At 40.2% G+C, this 25294-nt stretch overlaps 1 protein-coding gene across 10 annotated transcripts in view; it reads left to right on the forward strand.

The window, feature by feature from the left end:
- The first annotated feature begins 3565 nt into the window (after positions 1 to 3565).
- Positions 3566 to 25294, forward strand: part of LOC139418157 (neural cell adhesion molecule 1-like) — a 324778-nt gene continuing 303049 nt past the window's right edge. For all 10 annotated transcript variants that reach the window (XM_071167388.1, XM_071167394.1, XM_071167390.1 and 7 more), the window contains exon 1: positions 3566 to 3785. In XM_071167388.1, coding sequence (XP_071023489.1) covers positions 3734 to 3785 — 52 coding nt within the window. In that variant the 5' untranslated portion in view covers positions 3566 to 3733. The remainder of the gene's footprint in view (positions 3786 to 25294) is intronic.

Consider the following 25294-nt stretch of genomic DNA (forward strand, 5'->3'; position numbering starts at 1 on the left):
CCAGTGACGTGAGCCTACCAGACGAGCTAAATGCCTTTTATACTCGCTTCGAGGCAAGCAACACCGAAGCATGCACGAGAGCACCAGCTGTTCTGGATGACTGTGTGATAACGCTCTCGGTAGCCGATGTGAACAAAACCTTTAAAGAGGTCAACATTCACAAAGCCGCTGGGCCAGACGGATTACCATGACATGTACTCAAAGCATCCGCAGGCCAACTGTCAAGTGTCTTCACTGACATTTTCAACCTCTCCCTGACCGAGTCTGTAATACCTACATGTTTCAAGCAGACCACCATAGTCCATGTGCAGAAGGGAGCCATGAAGGTCATTGAAAGGCTGGTCATGGCTCACATCAACAGCATCCTACCAGACAACCTAGACCCACTCCAATTCGCATACCGCCCCACAGATCCACAGATGACGCAATCTCAATCCCACTCCACACCGCCCTTTCTCACCTGGTCAAAAGGAACACCTATGTGAATGCTGTTCATCGACTACAGCTCAGCATTCAACACCATAGTGCCCACGAATCTCTGGGACTAAACACATTCCTCCGCAACTGGATCCTGGACTTCCTGACGGGCCGCACCCAGGTGGTAGGAGTAGGCAAAAACACATCTGCCACACTGATCCTTAACACTGTGGCCCCTTAGGGGTTCACTCACAACTGCGTGGCCAAACACGACTCCAATACCATCATTAAGTTTGCTGACGACACAATAGTGGTTGGCCTGATCACCGACAACGATGAGACGGCCTATAGGGAGGAGGTCAGAGAACTGGCAGTGTAGTGCTAGGACAACAACCTTTCCCCTCAATGTGAGCAAGACAAAGGAGCTGATCGTGGAATAAAGGAAAAGGCGGGCCGAACAGGCCCCGATTAACATCGACGGAGCTGTAGTGGAGCGGGTCGAGAGTTTCAAGTTCCTTGGTGTCCACATCACCAACGAACTATCATGGTCCAAACATACCAAGACAGTCGTGAAGAGGGCACGACAAAACCTTTTCCCCATCAGGAGAGATTTGGCATGGGCCCCCAGATCCTCAAAAGGTTCAACAGCTGCACCATCGAAAGCATCCTGAACGGTTGTCTCACCGCCTGTTATGGCAACTGCTCGGCATCTGACAGTAAGGTGCTACGGAGGGTAGTGCGAACAGCCCAGTACATCACTGGGGCCAAGCTTCCTGCCATCCAGGACCTATATAATAGGCATTGTCAGAGGATTGCCCATAAAATTGTCAGAGACTCCAGTCACCCAAGTTATAGACTGGTTTCTCTGCTACCGCACGGCAAGCGGTACCAGAGCGCCATGTCGAGGACCAAAAGGCTCCTCAACAGCTTCTACCCCCAAGCCATTAGACTGTTGAACAATTCATAAAAATCACCACTGGACAGTTTACATTGACTCCCTGTTACTCACTGTTTGTTTGTTACCTATGTATAGTCACTTCGTCCTCACCTACATATACAGATTACTTCAACTAGCCTGTACCCCTGCACTCTGACTCGGTACCGGTGCCCCCTGTATATAGCCTCGTTATTGTTATTCTTATTGTGTAACTTTTTATTAATACTTTTTATTTTAGCCTAGCTGGTAAATATTTTCTTCTCCTTGAACTGCACTGTTGGTAAAGGGCTTGTAAGTAAGCATTTCACGGTAAAGTCTACACTTGTTGTATTCGGCGCATGTGGCAAATAAAGTTAGATTTGATTCGATTTGAACTACCATATAAATACATTGGTATTCTGGACACATTGTAAAGTTGGACCAAATTTGATGCACTTCCACAAGGCGACCAGTGGGGGCATCAGTTCCTATCTTTTTGGGCAACACCCGCAAGAAAAGTTCTGATGCATCAGCCACAGCATGAAGCCACGTGGCCTTCGAACCTCAGAACCCACATAGAAATATGAGTATTGTCTAACAGTTCCCAATTTCCTCATACACACCACCTTAGTCTAGTTAAGTTGCATCACAACAGACCCTGGTTCAATTCCAGGCTGTATCACAACTGGCTGTGATTGGGAGTCCCATAGGGCACAATTGTCCCAGCGTCGTCCAGGTTAGGGTTTGGCCGGGTAGGCCGTCATTGTAAATAAGAATTTGTTTTGAACTGACTTGCCTAGTTAAATAAAGGTTAAATAAATAAAAATATTAAGTTGATAATCTTTCAATGATTATAAAGCTTAGTTTAGCATGGATGTGGTAATATGGCAGGAGTTTAGCATCAGTTAATGCAGGTTTTTAATCAGCTTCGTTCTTTCCATTTGGGATTTGCTTAATAAAGTAGTACAAATGTGTGACAGATCTGCATTAACTGGACAGGTGCTCCATGAATAAGCATTTAAGGTCAGCTATTTCAGGATTGTCTCTTGCCAATGGGAATTTAATTACAGCTGGTAGATAGAATCTCAGTTTGTCTTACTGCAAGATGCCTATCTGATTGTGGATTTTATATGTTTTGGACAGTGTACTGTGGTCTACATGTTCATGCATGAGTAGGCCTTTTCACCTTTTTCAATCAGATATTAACCATAGGAGCAAGTTCCATTTATCAAATGGATATCACTTGTGTGAATATGGAATATGAGAATATCTGCTCATGACAGATAGCCGTTGAAGGCATGAAATGGTGTTAAATATATATGGTGTAAAATGCTAAGTAGACTATTAATCAAATGGCCATAGAAATGCAACTCTCGGTTTTCTATGGACAACCTCATGTTGCACCTGCTAATGAATTGTCTGCTCTAGTCTTCCTGAAACATAACATTAAATGTGGTTTTCACTTGGCATAAAGGGAGGCGTGCCACTTGCAGGATTTCTGTGTAGTCCCTTACTGCTAACAGGAATTGGAAACTATAAAAATATGCAGTTTAGTTAGAGGGGACTTTGGTGACGCAGTGCAGAGGATGCCCTATTTTCCCGGGAAGCATTTTAGGCTATTAATTAGGTCGCCGAGTGTCGTTGTCATGACCAGATGGTGACTGAGCTTCCTAAAAAAAATACGGACTGGTTTAAGATTCATGCATTTATGGACTAAGTAAGTACCACAGTGTGGTTAAATGAGGTGCTAAATACAAAACGTGGGAACCAATAAGGAAAGCTGCACAAGGAATACATCCATTAATTTTCATAATGAGATAGATGAACTGGTAATTTGGCGAGTCACATGGTGATAAACAGTAGGTGGAGACAATGCACAATTGCGCAAAACTGCACATCTCCTCTGCAGGTGCGGATGTAGACTTACATTTTTTTCATGGTTGAAAATAACCGGGCAAAATATTTTTGGTTAAAGATCTTCTCAAAATGCACTTCTGTTTTGTAAGGCTCAATAGTGGCTTCGTGAGATTCCTAATCCGAAATATTCACAAACTCCATGACAAGATTTTCCTAACACACCATCAGCCGTCTCTGTGCAGCCGCAGTGGAGAACGACTAACTGAGCGCACTAGTTTGTGCCTGCATCCCATTTCCCCCCTCGAGCGTGTGAGCGCAAACGCTTTGCCCTGGCGGATTAATTCGTGTTGTGTGTGCTACGGCTGCTGCTTGTCACTCATTCTTCGTTCTACTCGCGTGTGTTCCAGGGTAGCGGCAAGGACCAATTATAATATTGCTATCAGAATACAATAGTTGGAAAACAAATATTTATTCAGAACACAGAACTCTTCCAGCCAAGTCTGTCTATCTATTCTTCAAGGAGAATAACTTTGTGATATTGCAATGATTCAAACAATGGATCTCATCTGGGCATTGCTCTTCTTTGGCTATGCAGGTAAGATTATGTTTTTATAAATAATTAAAATGTTTTATTGGAGATGGCCACCTTTATTCATTGAATAATGAAAGTTTTCTATGAATTCTGAAAGTTCAATGTTTTGTTCACTTTATAGAAGCATCCGTATCTCATCCGTGCTTACCGCGTCTCATGTGTTTCAATTGACAGTTAGTTATATCATATTGGAGCTGTTGCCTCGGATATAGGAAGGACACAGAGGCTATGGAAACATGAGAGAAACGGGATAGTAGGCTATGTTCTCTCAATAATGGCTGTGGTAACATGAAGGGAAATTAACTATATTTTGTGCCTTATTTCATCGCCGTATAGACTAAATCCCGAATAGTCTAATGTCCGTAGGCTACTGTCCGTAGGCTACTGGTAACTATCTGCGTAATAAGATAATATCATTTGTCCTTTAATTGAGCTGTATTCCTCGTGATTTGTGCTCTCTGGACTAGACATGGTTTGATAGGAGCAGTTTGACAACCTGTTTTTCCTAACCCTGAGCGTTGTTGTTGCTGAGGAGTGGGTTAAGCTCCAAGGGGAAGATGGGTGCATTTGGTCTTGGGGAAACAAGCATTTCATTGGTTCACCTTTGTGTCAGCAAAATCCCCCAAGAGATTTTAGATAGTGTGTTAGATTTGATGCCTCTCACATTACATTTCTGAGAAACCTATAACCATTTACAGTAGTCTAATACAATGAGTTGGGTAGCTTTTTATGCATTAAATATAGATGTTGAGGTCTCGCACATATTGTGCTCAAACGTTGGTTGCTAATGGGGATGCTTTGTTTCGGTCCTCAATCCTATGCACATGCAAAATATAAATTAGAACGCGCTAGCTACGGCATTTCTTAGTGGATTATAGTATTCTAGGTTAAACGTGAAAGCCTAATGTCTTATTTTGTTTTTAATGACAAGTGTTTAAAGGAGTTTTTTATAAATTCATGCGTACATGTGAGGTGATTGAAAATATCCCGAGGCTGATTGTCAGTTACAGAGTTGCAGCCTTCAATATGATAGGCTACATTGTATTTGATTAATGGAGCTCCGTGCTGACAGACCGTGCATGCTTGTAACATGAACCACATAGTAGCATAGTTAGCTACCTCAATACATTTTACATTATACATACATTTGATGGACCTAGCAAGCCCTTCCAGTCAGGGTTATATGACACTTTGTATATGCGTCTGATATTCTTTTTCTCCCCCGAATTGGCCTATTGATTTTTTGGAGAGAAAACAGAAACCCATGGCTTGTACAGTGTTTTTCTTTCTGTCTATGGAGAATATATGCTACTATTATCTGTAGCAGGGTGTGAGTAAAATCACTGGGGAAGCCCACCCCCCCAAAATAAATTAACCTGTGTTGTGATATTTGCGTTGTTTGCGCTATAACCTGTTAAATTCCTATGCTTTGTGACTAAAATATGGGCATAAAGACTGAGACAATAAGAATACAGTGTCAGAATAAATTCAATCACACCTTTGTTTTATCATAAAACCGGATAGCAACCTCTGTTTGGTGAAGTCTACAACGCATACGGCATGCACAGTAACATGCTGACCAAACCACAAGCTCGTGTGCGTCTGCTGCCCTAGTTGATTTTGTTTACCCACATCAGAAGCGATCAGGACACACAGGTTGAAATGTCAAAACAAACTGAACGAATTATATTAATTTGGGGACAGGTCAAAAAGCCTTAAACATTTATGGCAATTAAGCTAGCTAGCTTGCTGTTGCTAGCTAATTTGTTCTGGTATATATTTGGGTTGTTATTTTACCTGAAATGCACAAGGTCTTCTACTTGGACAAATAATCCACAGATAAACCGAATTTGTTTCTCCTCATCTCTCCTCCTTCCTTCAGGCTTCTTTTTCATATTTGGCCTTTATATGGCAGTTGGCAACCAACTTTACAGCATTACTACAACTGACCGGAGTGTGGACCTAAGTTCTTTCAATTACTCACATGGGTGTATGCTCCTAAAAAACAATGAGGAGATGGGAGAGGCTGGACTTGCAGCAAGTTGAGAGTCACAAATAGAACCAATTTCTATTTTAGCGCCTGGCCACGCAGACGCTCACAAGCAATGTGGGTGCAATGATTGAATAACATGTATGTGTACATTTGTTTTGGAATGCTTGCGCACGTGACTCGAGCGGTGTGGTCAGCTTTAGAGGTCGACCGATTATGATTTTTCAACGCCGATACCGATTATTGGAGGACCAAAAAATGCTAATACCGATTAATATATATATTTGTAATAATGACAATTTCAACAATACTGAATGAACACTTTCATTTGAATTTAATATAATACATAAATAAAAATCTATTTAATCTCAAATAAATAATGAAACATGTTCAATTTGGTTGAAATAATGCAAAAACACAGTGTTGGAGAAGAAAGTAAAAGTGCAATATGTGCCATGTAAAAAAGCTAACGTTTCTGATCCTTGCTCAGAACATGAGAACATATGAAAGCTAGTGGTTCACCGCTACCACCACTCAGTCAGACTGCTCTATCAAATATCAAATCAAATACTTTATTATAATATAATAAACACACAGAAATAGGTTGTTAGGTTGTTAATACGGTCAAATCCGGAAACTATCATTTTGAAAACAAACGTTTATTCTTTCCGTGAAATAAGGAACCGTTCGGTATTTTATCTAATACCAAACGGGTGGCATCCATAAGTCTAAATATTGCTGTTACATTGCACAACCTTCAATGTTATGTTATAATTATGTAAAATTCTGGTAAATTAATTACGGTCTTTGTAAGGAAGAAATGGTCTTCACACAGTTAGCAACGATCCTGGCGGCCCAAACTGCTGCATATACCCTGACTCAGCTTGCACAAAATGCAAAAGAAGTGACAATTTCCCTAGTTAATATTGACTGCTAACATGAATTTATTTTAACTAAATATGCAGGTTTAGCGGGGTGGCGGGGTGGCCTAGTGGTTAGAGCATTGGACTAGGAACCGGAAGGTTGCAAGCTGACAAGGTACAAATCTGTCGTTCTGCCCCTGAACAGGCAGTTAACCCACTGTTTCTAGGCCGTCATTGAAAATAAGAATTTGTTCTTAACTGACTTGCCTAGTTAAATAAAGGTTATTTTATTTATGTGTATTTTATTTTAATTTATCCGTTATTTTACCAGTTAAGTTGACTGAGAACACGTTCTCATTTGCAGCAACGACCTGGGGAATAGTTACAGTGGAGAGGAGGGGGATGAATGAGCCAATTGTAAACTAGGGATTATTACACAATACTATTATTAGTATTGATTTTAAGAAAGGCATTGATTTTTATGGTTAGGTACATTGGTGTAACGACAGTGCTTTTTTCATGAATGCGCTTGTTAAGTCATCACCCCTTTGGCGAAGTAGGCTGTGATTCGATGATAAATGAACAGTTTTTCTGTCAATGTTTGGTCTGAGGGTTTTGATTGGAGTGACGCCAAATCCAAGCTGGTTTCCCTTGACAATTTTTTTTGGTGCTCCAGGACCGTTCACAGTTGAGCTTGCTCAGTGTAGCTCGACGCTGTTTGGCAAATGTTTTATATTGTTTTTGTCAAGGGAGGCCAGATGCTCGCTGGCTTCCCCTGCATTCAATGTTTGGACCAGACAGCATCAAGAGAGACAGAGGGGCGCTGTTTCGCTCACTCGGGTACATTCAGCCTCTTCAGAATTGAAGGAAAATTATGAAACAGAGAGACGAAAGATAAAGACGTTTTTACATTTTTTTTGTGTGGGGGGGGGGGGGGGGCTGGCTTTCTTTGGCATCCATGTATAAACGCCACTGACTATTTATGTAAAGATCTAAAGAAAGGGCTCAGTAGTCATTGTGAATTCCATGGTAAACAATTCTACCCCTCCTCGCTCTCTCTGACACACATGCACATGCAGATACACATTCCATAAAACTAATTGTTAAGAATAGGCCTACATGTGTGTTTTTGCATAAAGATGAGAATGAGTATGTTTTTTTTATTGACAAACACAAATCACTTTTGTCTTTGGTTGAGCTAGGGAGGTTTAGGAGAAGGGTAGCTCCAGTGAAAATGTGAGGAAGAAAATGGTCATGAGGACTAAGCAACGGTAGGGGGAATATTAAGAGCTCCTCAAAATCAGTAGCCTACTCCAGTGTTCACTAGAAATACCTAGATTCAGTTCATTTTGAGGAGGGAAAGTGCAATGGACTATAGATAGATAATTTAACAATTGTGAATAACTAAGTCCCACTCCATTGAAAGGGAGTTGCGTGGCGCAGCGGTCTAAGGCACTGCATCTCAGTGTAAGAGGCATCACTACAGTCCCTGGTTCAAATCCAGGCACATCTTGCTGTGATTGCGCACAATTTACCCAGCGTTGTCTGGTTTTGGCCGGGGTAGGCCGTTGTTATAAATAAGAATTTGTTCTTAACTGACTTGCTAGGTAAATAAAGGTTAAATACAATTTTAAAAAGGATGACATTATTTGATTAGCCTGTGAGGTGTTAGTCCTAAGCAAGTAACAACAGTAATATGCTGTTAGAAAGCAGGAACAATGTAATTAAAAGTATTCAGTTCCAGTTCGCTGATAATTACATTCCAATGCCAGTGACTACTAACAAGGAACAATGGCCAACATCCAAGAAAATGCCGCTAGATTCTTTGCTGGATGAAATTATATACTGTATATTGTTTGAGAAAGAAACTAATTAAACATGAAATGTGGCTTATATTTTACGACTGGCTGGACTAAAAGGCAGCAAGACAAAGGCTTTGGCTGGTTGGGGAGTATTAACAGTAACTAGTTCTGTGGAATGGAGGTGCATCATCACATCTGTTGCCATCAGTCTGAAGTCAGAGAGCACATAGGGGATCCAACTAGACAGACAGGGAGCTGTTGCTGGTTACATTTCATTCCCAGACTCAGTCAAGTGAGAAGCCATTCTTCCCTTCTCTTTTTCTTACATCACATTTGTCTCTCGGAAGCTGTTTTAAGGAGGTTTTGTAGTTGGCTCCTGTCACATTTGGAATATTGCATTGGGGCTGTGTGATTTGTGACAGATGGTAGTGGTGCAAAAACTGTGCCTGTGCTGTTGTTTGGTGTTGTCTGGTGTTGACATGTTATGACCCTTACCATTAAGTGCACGTGACTGCCAGCCAAACGATGGCTCCCGCCACACATTCCCATCACATTGATGGCATTCTCTCGGAAGCCCCTGGCTCTGGTGCTTTTTGGTAGGTTCAGGTCCGCATCAATGTCAAAAAAATAAGTCCAGGAGAGAACACACGTCAGGGAGTTCTTTAAAATTAAGCAAATACAAAATGGGGAGTGCAAAGACTTTGCAAAAAGCGTGTTGTTTTTGTGTTCGGAGTAGAGTTTACCTTAAGAAGAGGGTGAAGTTTAAGATTAGTCAACAGTTGGACAGAAAATAAACATTTCCAAGATGGTTAACATCTGGGATTTCAACTCATGTGGCAAGTTCAAAGCCACTATGAAAATATGATTCCCTTTTTTGAGAGGGGGAAACTGTAAAAAGCAGCTTAACAAGGGAAAATTATAAGGCTTTCGGTCTGTTGCTTGGAATGAGATATGAATAAAACATCCAGCTTCAAACCCTGCCCCGTTCCTGTTGGGTGAGAGGCATAGCGTTTAAAGGGATACACACACAAAGTTTTAGACTACTCTGTAATGTACATAATAATAATAATGTACAGCATTGTGTGTACCCAAAGTGGAGGTAAATTGTACTTTAAATTTGGCATAACATTGATAGTCTTCAACGTAGCTCTACTCTTGTTTGTAATGATTGGCTACATCTGTGTGTATGAAATACAGGTCATTCATCCTGTATGTAATACAAATCTGCTCTTTTTTGTTTGGTTAACCACAACCTCTTTTAAAGTTTATCATTCCTTCTGTCAGCTCACCTGCAGTCCTCCTGACTTCAATTGGAAAGGCTATTTGTATTTTGTCTGCATGATATGTCGATAATGAAGGGGATTTGCTTTTTCACTGATTGGTTCTCCTCTGTCTTTCTCACTCCAACACCCACATGGAAAACCACACACAGTCTCTGAGCGCCGCCTCCTTCCAAACAACGTGAGGTCTCAACACCCCAGGATAGATTTTTTTTTTAAAGATAACCAATCAAAGCTCAGCACATTTCTGTTCGAATCTGCATTTACAATGGCCTCCTTTGCAGACCAGTGTGTCACAGCTCTCCCTCGCTGTGAGTCGAGTTAGATTCTCGCAGCAGATTCTGCGGTCAATGCTGATTTTGTTCACTAATATGTTGGAGAACCCCTGTGTGTCTAGGATTGTTCAAAAGACTGTGTGAATGTGGAGATGGGTGGCAATTCAATTTAGTGAGCCAAAGTGTGATTTTCTGTGGTTCATTGATAAGCCTCCTTTGGAAGAATTGATTTCATCCCAATGATGACTGTTCTTCATGGAACATAAACTTAAGAGAGCCCCTTTGAACCAATCCAGTCAAAAGTACATTTAATTATTGAGTAAGACCTTAGCAAGTGCAATAATAGACTGAAAGCGGACTGGAACTACCAATTGGATACCACGAAAAAGGGGTAACAACAAAAAAACAGTCAATTTATTAATCAGAACCTCGTGTCATATCACCCTTCTGAACAGTTTTAACCTCTTTGCATCTGCAAAAACCAGAACCTTACTTATGATTCAGTACTACACAAATGAGTTTCATTATTTATTTACTATCTAATTCAATGGTAATACAGGATAAATATACACACTTAATACGTTAAAAACAGGTCCCTAGCAGAATGACACAACATGGCTGCTTGTTACAAAAGAGATGGAGAGGGGGGCAGAGAGGGACAGAGACATACTATTTTGGTACATTTAGAAACTTCTCTTACTTACAGTAATCATATACTTTGCACACAAACCGCCGCCCTGTTTGATTAAGAAATCATAAATGTATTTATGTGACATGTCTTGGTTTGCCGGATCTCTCTCGGTGGACCGGGCCATCTTGTAATGGGAGTTGGTCCTTTTTGCGGCACTTTTTGATTGTCAAAAATGGTTTCGACAAGTTTCATACTGTTGTCCTTTTGTAGTTGTCCAATGACTTGTCGTGTAGTCCTGAACAGAACTACAGAGTTTATTTTCCTTCCATTCGCTCCTGAAGATGGTTCTCTGAAGATAGGCTAACCAGCCGGGTCGATGGTTCTCAGTGGGATAATGCGAGTAACGTAATGCGATGGTTTGAGCAGAGTAGTAAGATGGTCCTACTTAAATTCTCTTTCGAAGATACTAAACTTAGGACTGCTAATCAGCCATACCAGTGATTGTCCAGGAGGTGAGAATAATGTCTCTACCTCGTGTTGAGATTCAGAGTTCAAACCACTTTTAGCGTGTAGCTGCAGCGTCACACTTTTCTGGTCTGATATACTAATTCTTAACCCATAATTTGATATAGTTTGTTCAAAAGTTTGGTTCCGTCATGCTGACATGCTCTCTGACCTCACTCATTGGCGTGACTTGTCACTGTGCAAAGTGTATGTAAAACAATGATCTCTTATGGCTCCTAAAATCATATCCCTCTCTTAACAAAAACACTTTCATCATTTTTCATATTACATGCATAACACATCGGATGGAAACTTCATACATGTAGTGGGTATACTTTCCAAGTTACAGTATTTCCTTTATAACATTTTTAATGACATCACAAAATAACAAACAAAATGACATTAGTGTTCTATAGATCACCTCTGACCATTCCCCACGTTATGTGTTAAAATTATTGTTCCTGTATTCACTTTTGAACGTGTTAGAGTTTCGGCGTGAAAAGTATCTTGAAACAAAGCCACATTATAGAGACCTGAATTGTCTCTCCTTGATTTACAACAGGGTTGTTAACCCCCACCAGTTCCCTCCTCCCCCCCTCTGCGGTTGAGAGGGGGTCTGGTTGAAGTTATTCTTTGCAAACCTGATCTGACCTATTTGTATCCTCACAGGACAGCCATGACAATGCCATGGTTTTACTGTCTCAAATTAAGATCAGTGAGTTAATGTGGAACAATTGTCAAAAACTGGAATGTTATTATCGAAACCAAATGGTTTCATATTTCACTTATTGAATGAACCCATTGCAGTTGAAAGGCCAAAGGGATGAAAAATCCAAAATGACTCCACTGGCAGCTTGCGTTGTATTTTTTTTATTGCTGACTGTTTGATAAGGATGGGCCGTCTTTGCATATTAATCAATCCATGAATAGGGACCCAGACTGATTTGCATTGTGTAAGCTCTGGACATTCTATAGAGTATTGGAGGGAGTAGAGAAAGGGGTTTTGGTTTGCTGAAAAGCAACCTCCCTCTCCCCTCGCCCACCCTGGTCTCTGAATGGATTTTTTTCTTCATTGAAGTGGAAAGGCCTTCGAAAGTTGAGAGGCGACCCTGTATGGCACCCCTCACACACGCACACACACACACACACACACACACACACACACACACACACACACGACTACTAAAACATGCTAACCACATCCCCTAGACATATACACACACACCCATGGTCTTGTTTTACTAACCTTGTGAGGACACAATTGATACCCATTCAAAATTGTATTTTCCCTAACCACTAAACTTAACCCTAACCTTAACCCCTAACCCCAAAATCTAACCCTAACCTTTACACCTCTTATCTTAACACAAATTTTTACCATAAACCTCAACCCCCTAGAAATAAAATGTTTCCTTGTTGGGACTGGCAAAATATCCCCAGTTGGTCGAATTTTTGTTTTATTATTCTTGTGGGGACTTCTGGTCTCCACAAATATAGTTAAACATGTCCACACAGATAGACACACAACACACACATTCATTCTTGGTATGGCTGTTGGGAGGGACAGATATAAACGACTGGGGCATGTGTTGTATTGTCCCCCAAGCCCAGGGATTGACTCATCACTCTGATGTAATGCCTAGCAATTGCTCGAAGCTCATCCTGTGGGTTAGATGCACGCCTGCTGATTGGCTAGGTTGGTTTTGCAGGTGCTATAGATGTTGCTGCAGCATCTTTTGTGTGAAGCAAGGAAAACATGGCCTCCTCTGGGAGAGAAGAATATGGCAAGACATGTGCTAGTCTGAAATTTTTACCTAAGTAAATTGGTGCTGCTGTCTCCACACCCTAGGCACAGGCAATGTAGGTGTCTCAATGTTAATGCAAGACTATTCTTAGGTCACTGTTTGCTATGTGATTCATGATAGACAGGGTTGGGTCTGTTACTTTCTAAATGTAATTCGTTAGTTATTAGTTAACCTGTCCAAAATTGTAATCAGTAAAAGTAACTTTTGGATTACCCAAACTCATTAACGTAATCCTACTTTTAGATTACTTTCCTCTTCCTTAGAAGACAAAAATGAATATTACCAATTGAACGACATCTATTCCATGAAAAATCAATGTTTTAGTTTACATAAGTGGCCATAAATTGATGTCTTTCACATAAAGATTAGAGGTCGACCGATTATGATTTTTCAACACCGATACCGATTATTGGAGGACCCAAAAAAAAGCAGATACCGATTATTATTTATTTATTTGTAATAATGACAATTACAACAATACCGAATTAACACTTATTTTAACTTAATATAATACATCAATAAAAATCTATTTAGCCTCAAATAAATAATGAAACATGTTCAATTTGGTTTAAATAATGCAAAAACAAAGTGTTAGAGAAGTAAAAGTGCAATATGTGCCATGTAAAAAAGCTAACGTTTGAGTTCCTTGCTCAGAACATGAGAACATATGAAAGTTGGTGGTTCCTTTTAACATGAAACTTCAATATTCCAAGGTAAGAGGTTTTAGGTTGTAGTTAATATAGTCTTTATAGGACTATTTATCTCTATACCATTTGTATTTCATATGCCTTTGACTATTGGATGTTCTTATAGGCACTTTAGTATTGCCAGTAACAGTATAGCTTCCGTCCCTCTCCTCGCCCCTACCTGGGCTCGAACCACGAACACATCGACAACAGCCACCCTCGAAGCAGCGTTACCCATGCAGAGCAAGGGGAACAACCACTCCAAGTCTCAGAGCGAGTGACGTTTGAAACGCGATTAGCGCGCACCCCGCTAACTAGCTAGCCATTTCACATCGGTTACACCAGGCATTAGGCTGATAGGCTAGAAGTCATAAACAGTGCTGTGCTTATGAAGAGCTGCTGACAAAACGCACGAAAGTGCTGTTTGAATGAATGCTTACGAGCCTGCTGCTGCCTACCATCACTCAGTCAGACTGCTCTATCAAATCATAGACTTAATTATAACATAATAACACACAGAAATACGAGCCTTTGGTCATTAATATGGTCAAATCCGGAAACTATCTATCTAAACTAATAAACAAAACGTTTATTCTTTCAGTGAAATACGAAACCGTTCAGTATTTTATCTAACGGGTGGCATCCCTAAGTCTAAATATTCTTGTTACATTGCACAACCTTCAATGTTATGTCATAATTACGTAAAATTCTGGCAAATTAGTTCACAATGAGCCAGGCTGCTCAAACTGTTGCATATACCCTGACTCTGCGTGCAAGAGAAGTGACACAATTTCACCTGAATATGCAGGTTTAAAAATATATTATTCTCTTTTAAGAAAGGCATTGGTGTTTATGGTTAGGTACACGTTGGAGCAACGACAGTCCAACGATTGTGCTTTTGTTAAATCATCCCACAGCGTTGCATCGATTATATGCAACGCAGAACACGCTAGATAAACTAGTAATATCATCAACCATGTGTAGTTAACTAGTGATTATAATTGATTGTTTTTTATAAGATAAGTTTAATGCTAGCTAGCAACTCACCTTGGCTTACTGAATTTGAGTAATAGGCAGTCTACTTGTGGAGTGCAACGAGAGGTAGGTGGTCATAGCGTTGGACTAGTTAACTGTAAGGTTGCAATTTTGGTTCCCCCGAGCTGACAAGGTGAAAATCTGTTGTTCTGCCCCAGAACAAGGCAGTTAACCCACCGTTCCTAGGCCGTCATTGAAAATAAGAATGTGTTCTTAACCTCTCTAGGGTGCGTGGGACGCTAGCGTCCCATCTGGCCAACATCCAGTGAGATTGCAGAGTACCAAATTAAATTACAGGAATGCTCATTATAAAAATTCAGAAAACAAAACATATTTTACATAGATTTAAAGATTAACTTCTTGTTAAACCAACCACAGTGTTAAATTTATAAAATGCTTTTCGGTGAAAGCATACCTAGCCCAGAACATAGCCCAGTTGACAAATTATTACAAACAGTAACCAGCCAAGCAGAAGCGTTACAAAACTCAGAAATAGAGATACAATTAATCCCTTACCTTTGATGATCTTCATATGGTGGCAATCAGAAGACATTCATTTACTCAATAAATGTTCCTTTTGTTCGATGAAGTCTCTTTATATCCAAAAACCTCAGTTTGTTAGCTGAACCACAGGCTCAAACGCAGTCAAAACAATCAGACAAAAAAATCCAAATTGTATCCGGAAAGTTCATAGAAACATGTCAAACGATGTTTATATTCAATCCTCAGGTTGTTTTTAGCCTAAATGATCTATAATATTTCAACCGGACAATAACGTCGTCAATATAAAAGGTAAACAAGAAATGCACATGCGCCTGAAAAAACTCTGCGACGCGTTAGGGTCCACTCGTTCAGACTGGTCTTACTCCCTCATTTATAAGAATACAAGCTTGAAACGATTTCTAAAGAATGTTGACATCTGGTGGAAGGCATAGGAACTGCAAATTGCACTACATCCCGAATGGATTTTTCTCAGGTTTTCGCTTGCTAAATCAGTTCTGTTATACTCACAGACACTATTTTAACGGTTTTGGAAATTTAGAGTGTTTTCTATCCAAATCTACCAGTTATATGCATATCATATCTTCTGGGCCCAAGTATAAGGCCGTTTAATTTGGGCATGCTTTTCATCCAAATTTCTGAATGTTGCCCCCTACCCCAGATAAGTTAACTGACTTGCCTAGTTAAATAAAGGCATATATATATAAAAAAAAGTTAAATTGACAAAATCGGTGCCCAAAAATACAGATTTCCGATTGTTCTGAAAACTTGAAATCGGCCCTAATTAATCGGCCATTCCGATTAATCGGTCGACCTCTAATAAAGATATAGCATAATCGTAGTCAGATTTCCAATCATTACAATTAATTTAATTAATACTCTGTGATCTCAAAGAATATAAACATGACTTGGAAATATAGAAATTTATCATCTCTGGTTTATGCTCTGGTAAAACAAAGGACTTATTAGCCAACTGTTTTTTTATGATTTTGATGTCATGGAGGACTGATTAGGCTCATTACTTTTTAGTTGAAAAATAAATGCTGCTTTAATGGAATGGTAGGCTTTGAGCACTACCGAAAAGTGCTATTTGCATGTGTTAAATGAATGGCATATGCTGCATTTGCTAAAGGTCTATTATTTTTGTTGGTGACATGTTGATGCCTTGTTAATTTGCAGCTGTTTAAGTCTATCAAAAGTGTGCGGATTTCAGCATATATAATTATTTTTGTTGTTAATCAGCACAAAATAGATTGAGCATTAAAATCCCTACTCATGGTCTTCCTAAATTAAACTCGTTTTTGACTCTATGGAGCACAATACCACCTAGAAGTTTAGAAGGGAGGAACTCCCTCAAGCCTATTCCATAGGCTGGGATCTGCACTATCCAGCTGTTGCAAGAGCATATTTTTCACTGGCTGTCCACTGGTTGCAATACACATATACACTGAATACACAAAACATTAGAAACACCTACTCTTTCCATGACATAGACTGACCAGGTGAATCCAGGTGATTGAAGTGTTAAATCCACTTCAATCAGTGTAGATGAAGGGGAGGAGACTGGTTAAATAATAATTTTTAAGCCTTGAGACAGTTCAGACATGGATTGTGTATGTGTGCCATTCAAAGGGTGAATGGGCAAGACAAAATAAGTGCCTTTGAACAGCGTATGGTAGTAAGTGCCAGGCTCACCGGTTTGTGTCAAGAACAACAATACATCTGCCACGCTGTCCCTTAACACTGGGGTACCTGCGTGCTTAGTCCCCTCCTGTACTCCCTGTTCACCCATGACTGCGTGGCTGCGCACGATTCCAACACCATCATTAAGTTTGCTGATTTCACAACGGTAGTAGGCCTGATCACTGACGACAATGAGACGGCCAATAGCAGCGGATCCCTAACTGGAAATAGAAACCCCACGTGGGGTCGTCTGATATGAAAATGAGGTCACGGGAGTTTCTAAAATCCTGAAGAAAAATAAAATATATAGATTATAATATCGTCTTTGTATCTCAATCATAGTAATTTGGTTAACCTTAAAAATCTAAATGAAAATTATCCAAATCTAAAAGATAAAATTCAACCAAAGAGCGCCCTTCGATCATGGGAAAAGGCCACACTTGACCGTTGCACTTGAATTATTCCTGCGGTGAATGGCTAGGCCCGTTACGCTATGAAACCACTATTGCAGAGACTTTGATATTACCGGCTGCAATTGATATGGTGAAATAATGTTCGGGGAGGAAGAGGCACAAAAACACACATCAATACCTTTGTCACATAACACTGTTAAACAAAGAATTTATTCTATTGCTAGCAATCAAGAGGAAACTGACTGAATGACTCAAACTCCCCTGCTGATGCTCTCCAAATGGACGTTAGCTGTGAGGGCAGAGATTCCAATGCATTGACTTTTGTTTGCTATACATATTAAGTTTGCATGACATATTTTTCTGTCTCACGATTCCCAAGTATGAAACGGCACAGGGGATGTTCAGTAGGCTGCGTGACTATATTGACGAAAAACAGATTCCATGGGATCAAATTGTGGGCTTTTGCACAGATTGGGCTCCATCTATGGTGGGACAGCGGGCACTCTAGTTATGAATGTGTCTCCCTCTGCCATATGGACACATTGTATGATACACTGAGATCAACTGGCAGCAAAAGAGCTGAGCCCAGTACTCGGCGATGTACTGCAGCAGGTAACTTTGATTGTAAACTACATCAAACCATATCCCCAGCGTGCATGCCTGTTTGTAAAACTATGTGGAGATATGGGATCAGAGCATGAAAATGTTCTATTTCATACCGAGACTTGGTGGTTATCAAGGGGTAGTGTTGGAAAGATTTGTCGCATTGAGAAAGGAGCTGTTGTCATTCACAATGGATGTAAAATTTAAAAAAAAGAAACAGCCTTGGTTGACATTCTGTGTAACATAAAGAAAATGTGTCCTAGCAGACATATTTGGGAAACTGAATGCAAGCATGCAGGGGGAAAACAAAAACATTATACAGATGAGTGACCAAATCAGTGGATTCAGAGGAAAGAATTCTTATTGGAAAGAGTGTCTTTCAAAAGTGAACCATGCCCCCTTCCCTTGGCTGTGCATGTTTCTAACAGAAAACAACATCAGTAAGTGTACCACATGAGTGACGACTGCTTACCTCCAGCGCTTGGAAGAGCACTTTGGGACCTACTTCCCAATCCGTTTGACTGTGATCCTGGCTCAGATGACATGCCAGTGATTGAGCAGTCATGTGACTGATTGCATTCATGGGTCACTATGGAGGCGTTTTGGTTCCTGACTCAAAGGGAATACCCTGCCGTCTCCCTCTGAGCATTATAATGCCATGTTCAAAACACAAAACAACTGGAAACTCAGAATCTTTGACTTCTGACTTTAGAGAGTTCAAGACAACTTGGAATAAAATAATAATAAAAACAAGCTCCGACTGTGAAAAATATGGTCATCTGTGTGAAGCTGGATTCAGTGCTCTCATCTGCATTAACCTTTTGTGACTAGGGGGCAGTATTTTCATTTTTGGAAAAATAACGTTCCCGTAGTAAACGGGATATTTTGTCAGGACAAGATGCTAGAATATGCATATAATTGACAGTTTAGGATAGAAAACACTCTAAAGGTTCCAAAACGGTAAAAATATTGTCTGTGAGTATAACAGAACTGATATTGCAGGCGAAAGCCTGAGAAAAATCCAATCCGGAAGTGACTCATCTTTTGAAAGCTCTGCGTTCCAATGCGTCCCTATTGAGCAGTGAATGGGCTATCAACCAGATTACTTTTTCTCCCAAGGTGTCTACAGCATTGTGACATAGTTTTACGCATTTATGTTGAAGAATACTCGTAAGCGGCTACATTGCGCAACTGGTCACCTGATGGCTCCCAGAGTGATTCTCGCGTAAAATACAGAGGTAGCCATTATTCCAATCGGTCCTACTGAAAAACCAATTGTCCCGGTGGATATATTATCGAATAGATATTTGAAAAACACCTTGAGGATTGATTATAAACAACGTTTGCCATGTTTCTGTCGATATTATGGAGCTAATTTGGAATATTTTTCGGCATTTTCGTGACTGCAATTTCCGGCCGATTTCTCAGCCAAACGTGAAGAACAAACGGAGCTATTTCGCCTGAAAAAAGGAACATTGGCAATCTAACTGGGAGTCTTGTGAGTGAAAACATCCGAAGCTCATCAAAGGTAAACGATTTAATTTGATTGCTTTTCTGATTTCCGTGACCAAGTTACCTGCCTCTAGCTGGACAAAATGCTATGCTAGGCTATCGATAAACTTACACAAAAGCTTGTCTAGCTTTGGCTGTAAAGCATATTTTGAAAATCTGAGATGACAGGGTGATTAACAAAAGGCTAAGCTGTGTCTCAATATATTTCACTTGTAATTTTCATGAATAGGAATATTTATGTCCGTTGCGTTGTGCTAATTAGTGTCAGTCGATGATTACGCTCCTGCACCCGGGATGGGGGCCGACTGGGAAAAATATGGTCATATCTGTGTGAAGCTGGATTCAGTGCTCTCATCTGCATTAAAACCAAATATCAACCCAGGTTGGATGTGACAGCAGAGATGAGGTGCGCACTGTCGACCACGCCCTCTGACTTTGAGAAGCTCTGACGCTACATGCATCATGCACACCTATCTCATTAGTGGTGCTGAGATAAGATATTCACAATTGCAAATTAGTCTGACATAATGTATGTGATGGTGAGTTAAGAAGAGAATCAGTGTTTTTTCATTGACTGCCATAGCTAGCCTCCAATAAAAAAAAGTTAACACTGGCTGTTAATTATATACTTTCGTTTACATAGTTGGGGTTGTGAAAATGTTCAAATATCGAAATGGGGTCATGGGCCCAGAAAGTTTGGGAACCCCTGGCTCATCACATACACTGCTTCTACTGTTTATTATCTATCCTGTTGCCTAGTCACTTCACCCCTACCTATATGTATAAATATACCTAAATTATCTTGTATCCCTGCACATCGACTACGTACTCGTACCCCGTGTAAATATAGCCAAGTTATCGTTACTCATTGTGTATTTATTCCTTGTGTTATTATTTTATATTTTTCTCTGCATTGATGGGAAGGGCCTTTTATTAGTCACATGCTTCGTAAACAACAGGTGTAGACTAGCAATGAAATGCTTATTTACGGCCCCTTTCCAACAATGCAGAGAGAAAATAAAGAAATAATAGAAAAGTAATAATAAATACGCAATGAGTAATGATAACTTGGCTATAAACACAGGGTTCCAGTACTGAGTCAATGTGAAGGGGTGCGAGGTAATTGAGGTAGATACAGTGCCTTCAGAAAGTATTCACACCCCTTGAATTTTTCCACATTTTGTTATGTTACATCCTGACTTCAAAATGGATTGAGATTGTGTGCCACTGATCCACACACAGTACCCCACAACGTCAAAGTGTAATTTTGCCTTGCAAAGAAGGGCACCTATTGGTGGATGGGTAAAACTAAAAAAGGAGACACTGAATACCCCTTTGAGCATGGTGAAATTAATTATGCTTTGGATGGTGTATCAATACACCCAGTCACAACAAAGATACAGGCTTCAAGTTTCATGGCAGTGATAGGAAAGCATTGAGGATGGATCAATAACATTGTAGTTGCTCCACAATACTAACCTAAAAGACAGAATAACAATATTCCAAAACATGATGTTTGCAATAATGCACTAAAGTAATACTGCAAAAAAATGTGGCAAAGCTATTAAAGTTTTGTCCTGAATACAAATCATTATGTTTGGGACAAATCCAACACATAACATCACTGAGTACCATTCTTCATATTTTCAAACATGGTGGTGGCTGCATCATGTTATGGATATACTAGTCATCAGCAAGGACTATGGAGTTTTTTTTTAAATAAAAATGTACGGAATAGAGATAAACAGGCAGAATCCTAGAGGAAAACCTGGTTCAGTCTGCTTTCCAACAGACACTGGGAAACCAATTCACCTTTCAGCAGGACAGTAACCTAAAACAAATATACACTGGAGTTGCTCATCAAGACGACATTCAATGTTCCTGAATGGCTTAGTTACAGTTTTCACTTAAATCGGCTTGAAAATATATGGCAAGACTTGAAAATGACTGACTAGCAATGATTAGCAACCAACTTGTTAGAGCTTGAAGAGTTTAAAATAGAATATTGGACAAATGTTGTACAATCCAGATGTCCAAAGCTCTTAGACTTACCCCTAAAGACATCTGTAATCACTGCCAAATGTGATTCTAACATGTATTGACTCAGGGGGTTGAATACATATCTAATCAAGATACAGTTGAAGTCGGAAGTTTACATACACCTTAGCCAAATAGATTTAAACTCAGTTTTTCACAATTCCTGTCATTTAATCCTAGTAAAAATTCCCTGTTTTAGGTCAGTTAGGATCACCACTTTATTTTTAGAATGTGAAATGTTAGAATAATAGTAGAGAGAATGATTTATTTCAGCTTTTATTTCTTTCATCACATTCCCAGTGGGTCAGACGTTTACATACATTCAATTAGTATTTGGTAGCATTGCCTTTAAATTGTTTAACTTGAGCCCAACATTCCGGGTAGCCTTCCACAAACTTCCCACAATAAGTTGGGTGAATTTTGGCCCATTCCTCCTGACAAGCCTTTTCAGTTCTACCCACACATTTTCTATAGGTTTGAGGTCAGGGCTTTGTGATGGCCACTCCAATACCCTGACTTTGTTTTCCACAACTTTGGAAGTATGCTTGGGGTCATTGTCCATTTGGAAGACCCATTTGCGACCAAGCTTTAACTTCCTGACTGATGTCTTGAGATGTTGCTTCAATATATCCACATAATTTTGCCTCCTCATGATGCCATCTAGTTTGGGAAGTGAACCAGTCCCTCCTGCAGCAAAGCACCCCCACAACATGATGCTACCACCCCCGTGCTTCACGGTTGGGATGTGTTCTTCGGCTTGCAGCCCCCCCTTTTTCTTCCAAACATAACGATGGTCATTATGGCCAAACAGTTCTATTTTTGTTTCATTAGACCAGAGGACATTTCTCCAAAAAGTATGATCTTTGTCCCCATGTCGATATAGGACTCGTTTTACTATGGATATAGATACTTTTGTACCTGTTTCCTCCAGCATCTTCACAAGGTCCTTTGCTGTTGTTCTGGGATTGATTTGCACTTTGCACACCAAAGTACGTTCATCTCTAGGAGACAGAACGTGTCTCCTTCCTGAGCGGTATAACGGCTGCGTGTTTATACTTGCGTACTATTGTTTGTACAGTTGAACGTGGTACTTTCAGGCGTTTGGAAATTGCTCCCAAGGATGAACCAGACTTGTGGAGTTCTACAATTTTCTGAGGCCTTGGCTGATTTCTTTTGATTTTCCGATGATGTCAAGCAAAGAGGCACTGAGTTTGAAGGTAGGCCTTGAAATACAGTCACAGGTACACCTCCAATTGATTCAGATGATGTCAATTAGCCTATCAGATGCTTCTAAAGCCATGACATCATTTTCTGGAATTTTCTAAGCTGTTTAAATGCACAGCAAACTTCTGACCCACTGGACTTGTGATACAGTGAATTATAAGTGAAATAATCTGTCTGTAAACAATTGTTGGAAACATTACTTGTGTCATCCACAAAGTAGATATCCTAACCGACTTGCCAAAACTATAGTTTGTTAACAAGACATTTGTAGAGTGTTGAAAACGAGTTTTAATGACTCCAACCTAAGTGTATGTAAACTTCCGACTTCAATTGTATATTCATGTTTTATTTTTCATGAATCTTAAAAAATTGCATTTAATCACAATTTGTAACAACAAAATGTGGAGAAAGTCAAGGGGTGTGGATACTTTCTAAAGGCACTGTATTTACATGTAACAAGGAATAAAGTGACTAGGCAGCAGGATAGATTATCAACAGTAGCAGCAGAGTATGTGATGAGTCAAAAAGGGTCAATGCAGATAGGGGACTCCCAATCAAGGTAGCTATTTGGTTTAACTAACTATTTAGCAGTCTTATGGTTTGGGGGTAGAAGCTGTTCAGGTCCTTGTTGGTTCCAGACTAGCTGCATTGGTACTGCTTACTACTATCAACAAGTGTTTACATTTCCCAGTAGTTTTCCAATGTTGTTTTTGACCTTTTTTTAAGACATTCTGCTATCCAGACTGGGTCTGCTTGTTCTTAATAGACAATTATTTTCTGCACATAGGGACTCCAGAGTGGCGCAGCGGTCTAAGGCACTGCATCTCAGTGCTAGAGGTGTCACTACAGACCCTGGTTCAATTCCAGGCTGTAGCAAAACCGGATGTGATTGGTAGTCCCGTAGGGCGGTGCACATTCGGCCCAGTTGGCCGGGGTAGGCTATCATTCTAAATAAGAATTTGTTAATAATAATAACATTAAATGTCACCCAATGCGTCTCTGTTTTCAACTGGCATTTTTTGGGCGGAGTCTTTTTTGGTGTTGGGTTCTCTTTCAGAGCACAAGATGAGCAGAGGAGTTGAAAAACAGACAAACAGCGAACCCAAAAGTAATCATTGAGGCAACTAGAACAGAGAAATAATAATGGGGTCTTCCATTTCATGACAGAAATATGGTTTGTTGAAGCATAATGAAATGAATATTGAGTTTGTGTCTGCAGGCAACGATTTGGATCGCCTGGATATATCCAAGCCAAAATGTGAAAGCAGCTAAATTAATTTAAGATGGAAGAGATAATGCTTCCAGAGCCACCCTTTTACTTATTTTGCCGTCACGTGGAACATTATTGGAAGGCTCGGCAAGAATACTGAATTTATTCCTAGTCGTCCCCATACTGTTTATGCCCCTTAAATTCAAAAGCATCATCTAAATCAAATAACATTTATTTATAAAGCCCTTCTTACATCAGCTGATATCTCAAAGTGCTGTACAGAAACCCAGCCTAAACCCCAAACAGGAAGCAATGCAGGTGCACTGTGAAGCACTGTGGCTAGGAAAAACTCCCTAGAAAGGCCAGAACTTAGGAAGAAACCTAGAGAGGAACCAGGCTATGAGGGATGGCCAGTCCTCTTGCTGCTGTGCCGGGTGGAGATTATAACAGACAATTAGACACATTTGCTGTCAGTGTGGCATTGCTGTGATGTTCAATCTATGCATCGCTGTGTCAATGTCCTATGTTTTTTAAGGTAAACATTTTTGCAGCAAAGAAAAGAAGTGAAAGACAAAACAGCACAGATAAAAAAAACTGTGCAAGCCAAGATCATGTTAGCAGAGACCAAACATTAGATTTACAGTGGTGGTGGTGGTGGTGTTGGGTGGCAGAGGCACTCCTGCTGTCCATACGTAAATCCAGTATGGACGACTTAATATTCTCTGTTTGGCTGAGATGAATGGTGGTGTTGTGTTCGGGGGTAGTAGGTGGTTAGTAGACTTTCCAAACGCCTGATGTTATATTTCCTGAGAGAGATTTGTAATGTCCCTCCAGTCCCAAAGAATTGTTCCGGAGCCACACCACATTTCAACCAAAGTCTGGGAGGAGTCATTTTTTGTGACCAATTTTTTTTGACAAGGTGTTTCTTTGCACCCGAATGTTGCAGAAAAATGTTACAAATTTGGAAAGATAAAAAAACTGTGTTGCTACTCAACCAATTATATTCAATCACATAATATGAGGATTACTTTGAAACAGCGTGAGACTTTCCCCCATTTGACCCCAATCTAAAGACTCTGAAGTAGGGCTTCTCATTATGTTGTTCATGGTCAAGCCACTCGGCTTCACAATAATAGGGAAGCCCGTGATTTATTAGGGTTATGCACTAAAAACAATAAAGAAAATCACTTAAAGAAAAACCCTGCTGGCGGAAGAGAGAGGCAAACAAAGGTAAAAGGGGCGAGGTGGGGGGAAGGGGTGGAGAAAGAGTGAGGGCACAATGGAGAGTGTCATCAGGGAGGGGCTGCTGGGTCGTTGAGCGAGCGTGCAGCTGAATTGATTGTTGTCCGTTGCTGTGTTTGCGCATATCATCTGTAATATGCCTCACTCAATGGGTTGTTAAGGCTTTTTCTCAGTATAACCACACATCCATTTATATAATCCTGGACCATGACCAAT

Source organism: Oncorhynchus clarkii, chromosome 10, assembly GCF_045791955.1.
Source record: "Oncorhynchus clarkii lewisi isolate Uvic-CL-2024 chromosome 10, UVic_Ocla_1.0, whole genome shotgun sequence".
NCBI classification, from domain to species: domain Eukaryota; kingdom Metazoa; phylum Chordata; class Actinopteri; order Salmoniformes; family Salmonidae; genus Oncorhynchus; species Oncorhynchus clarkii.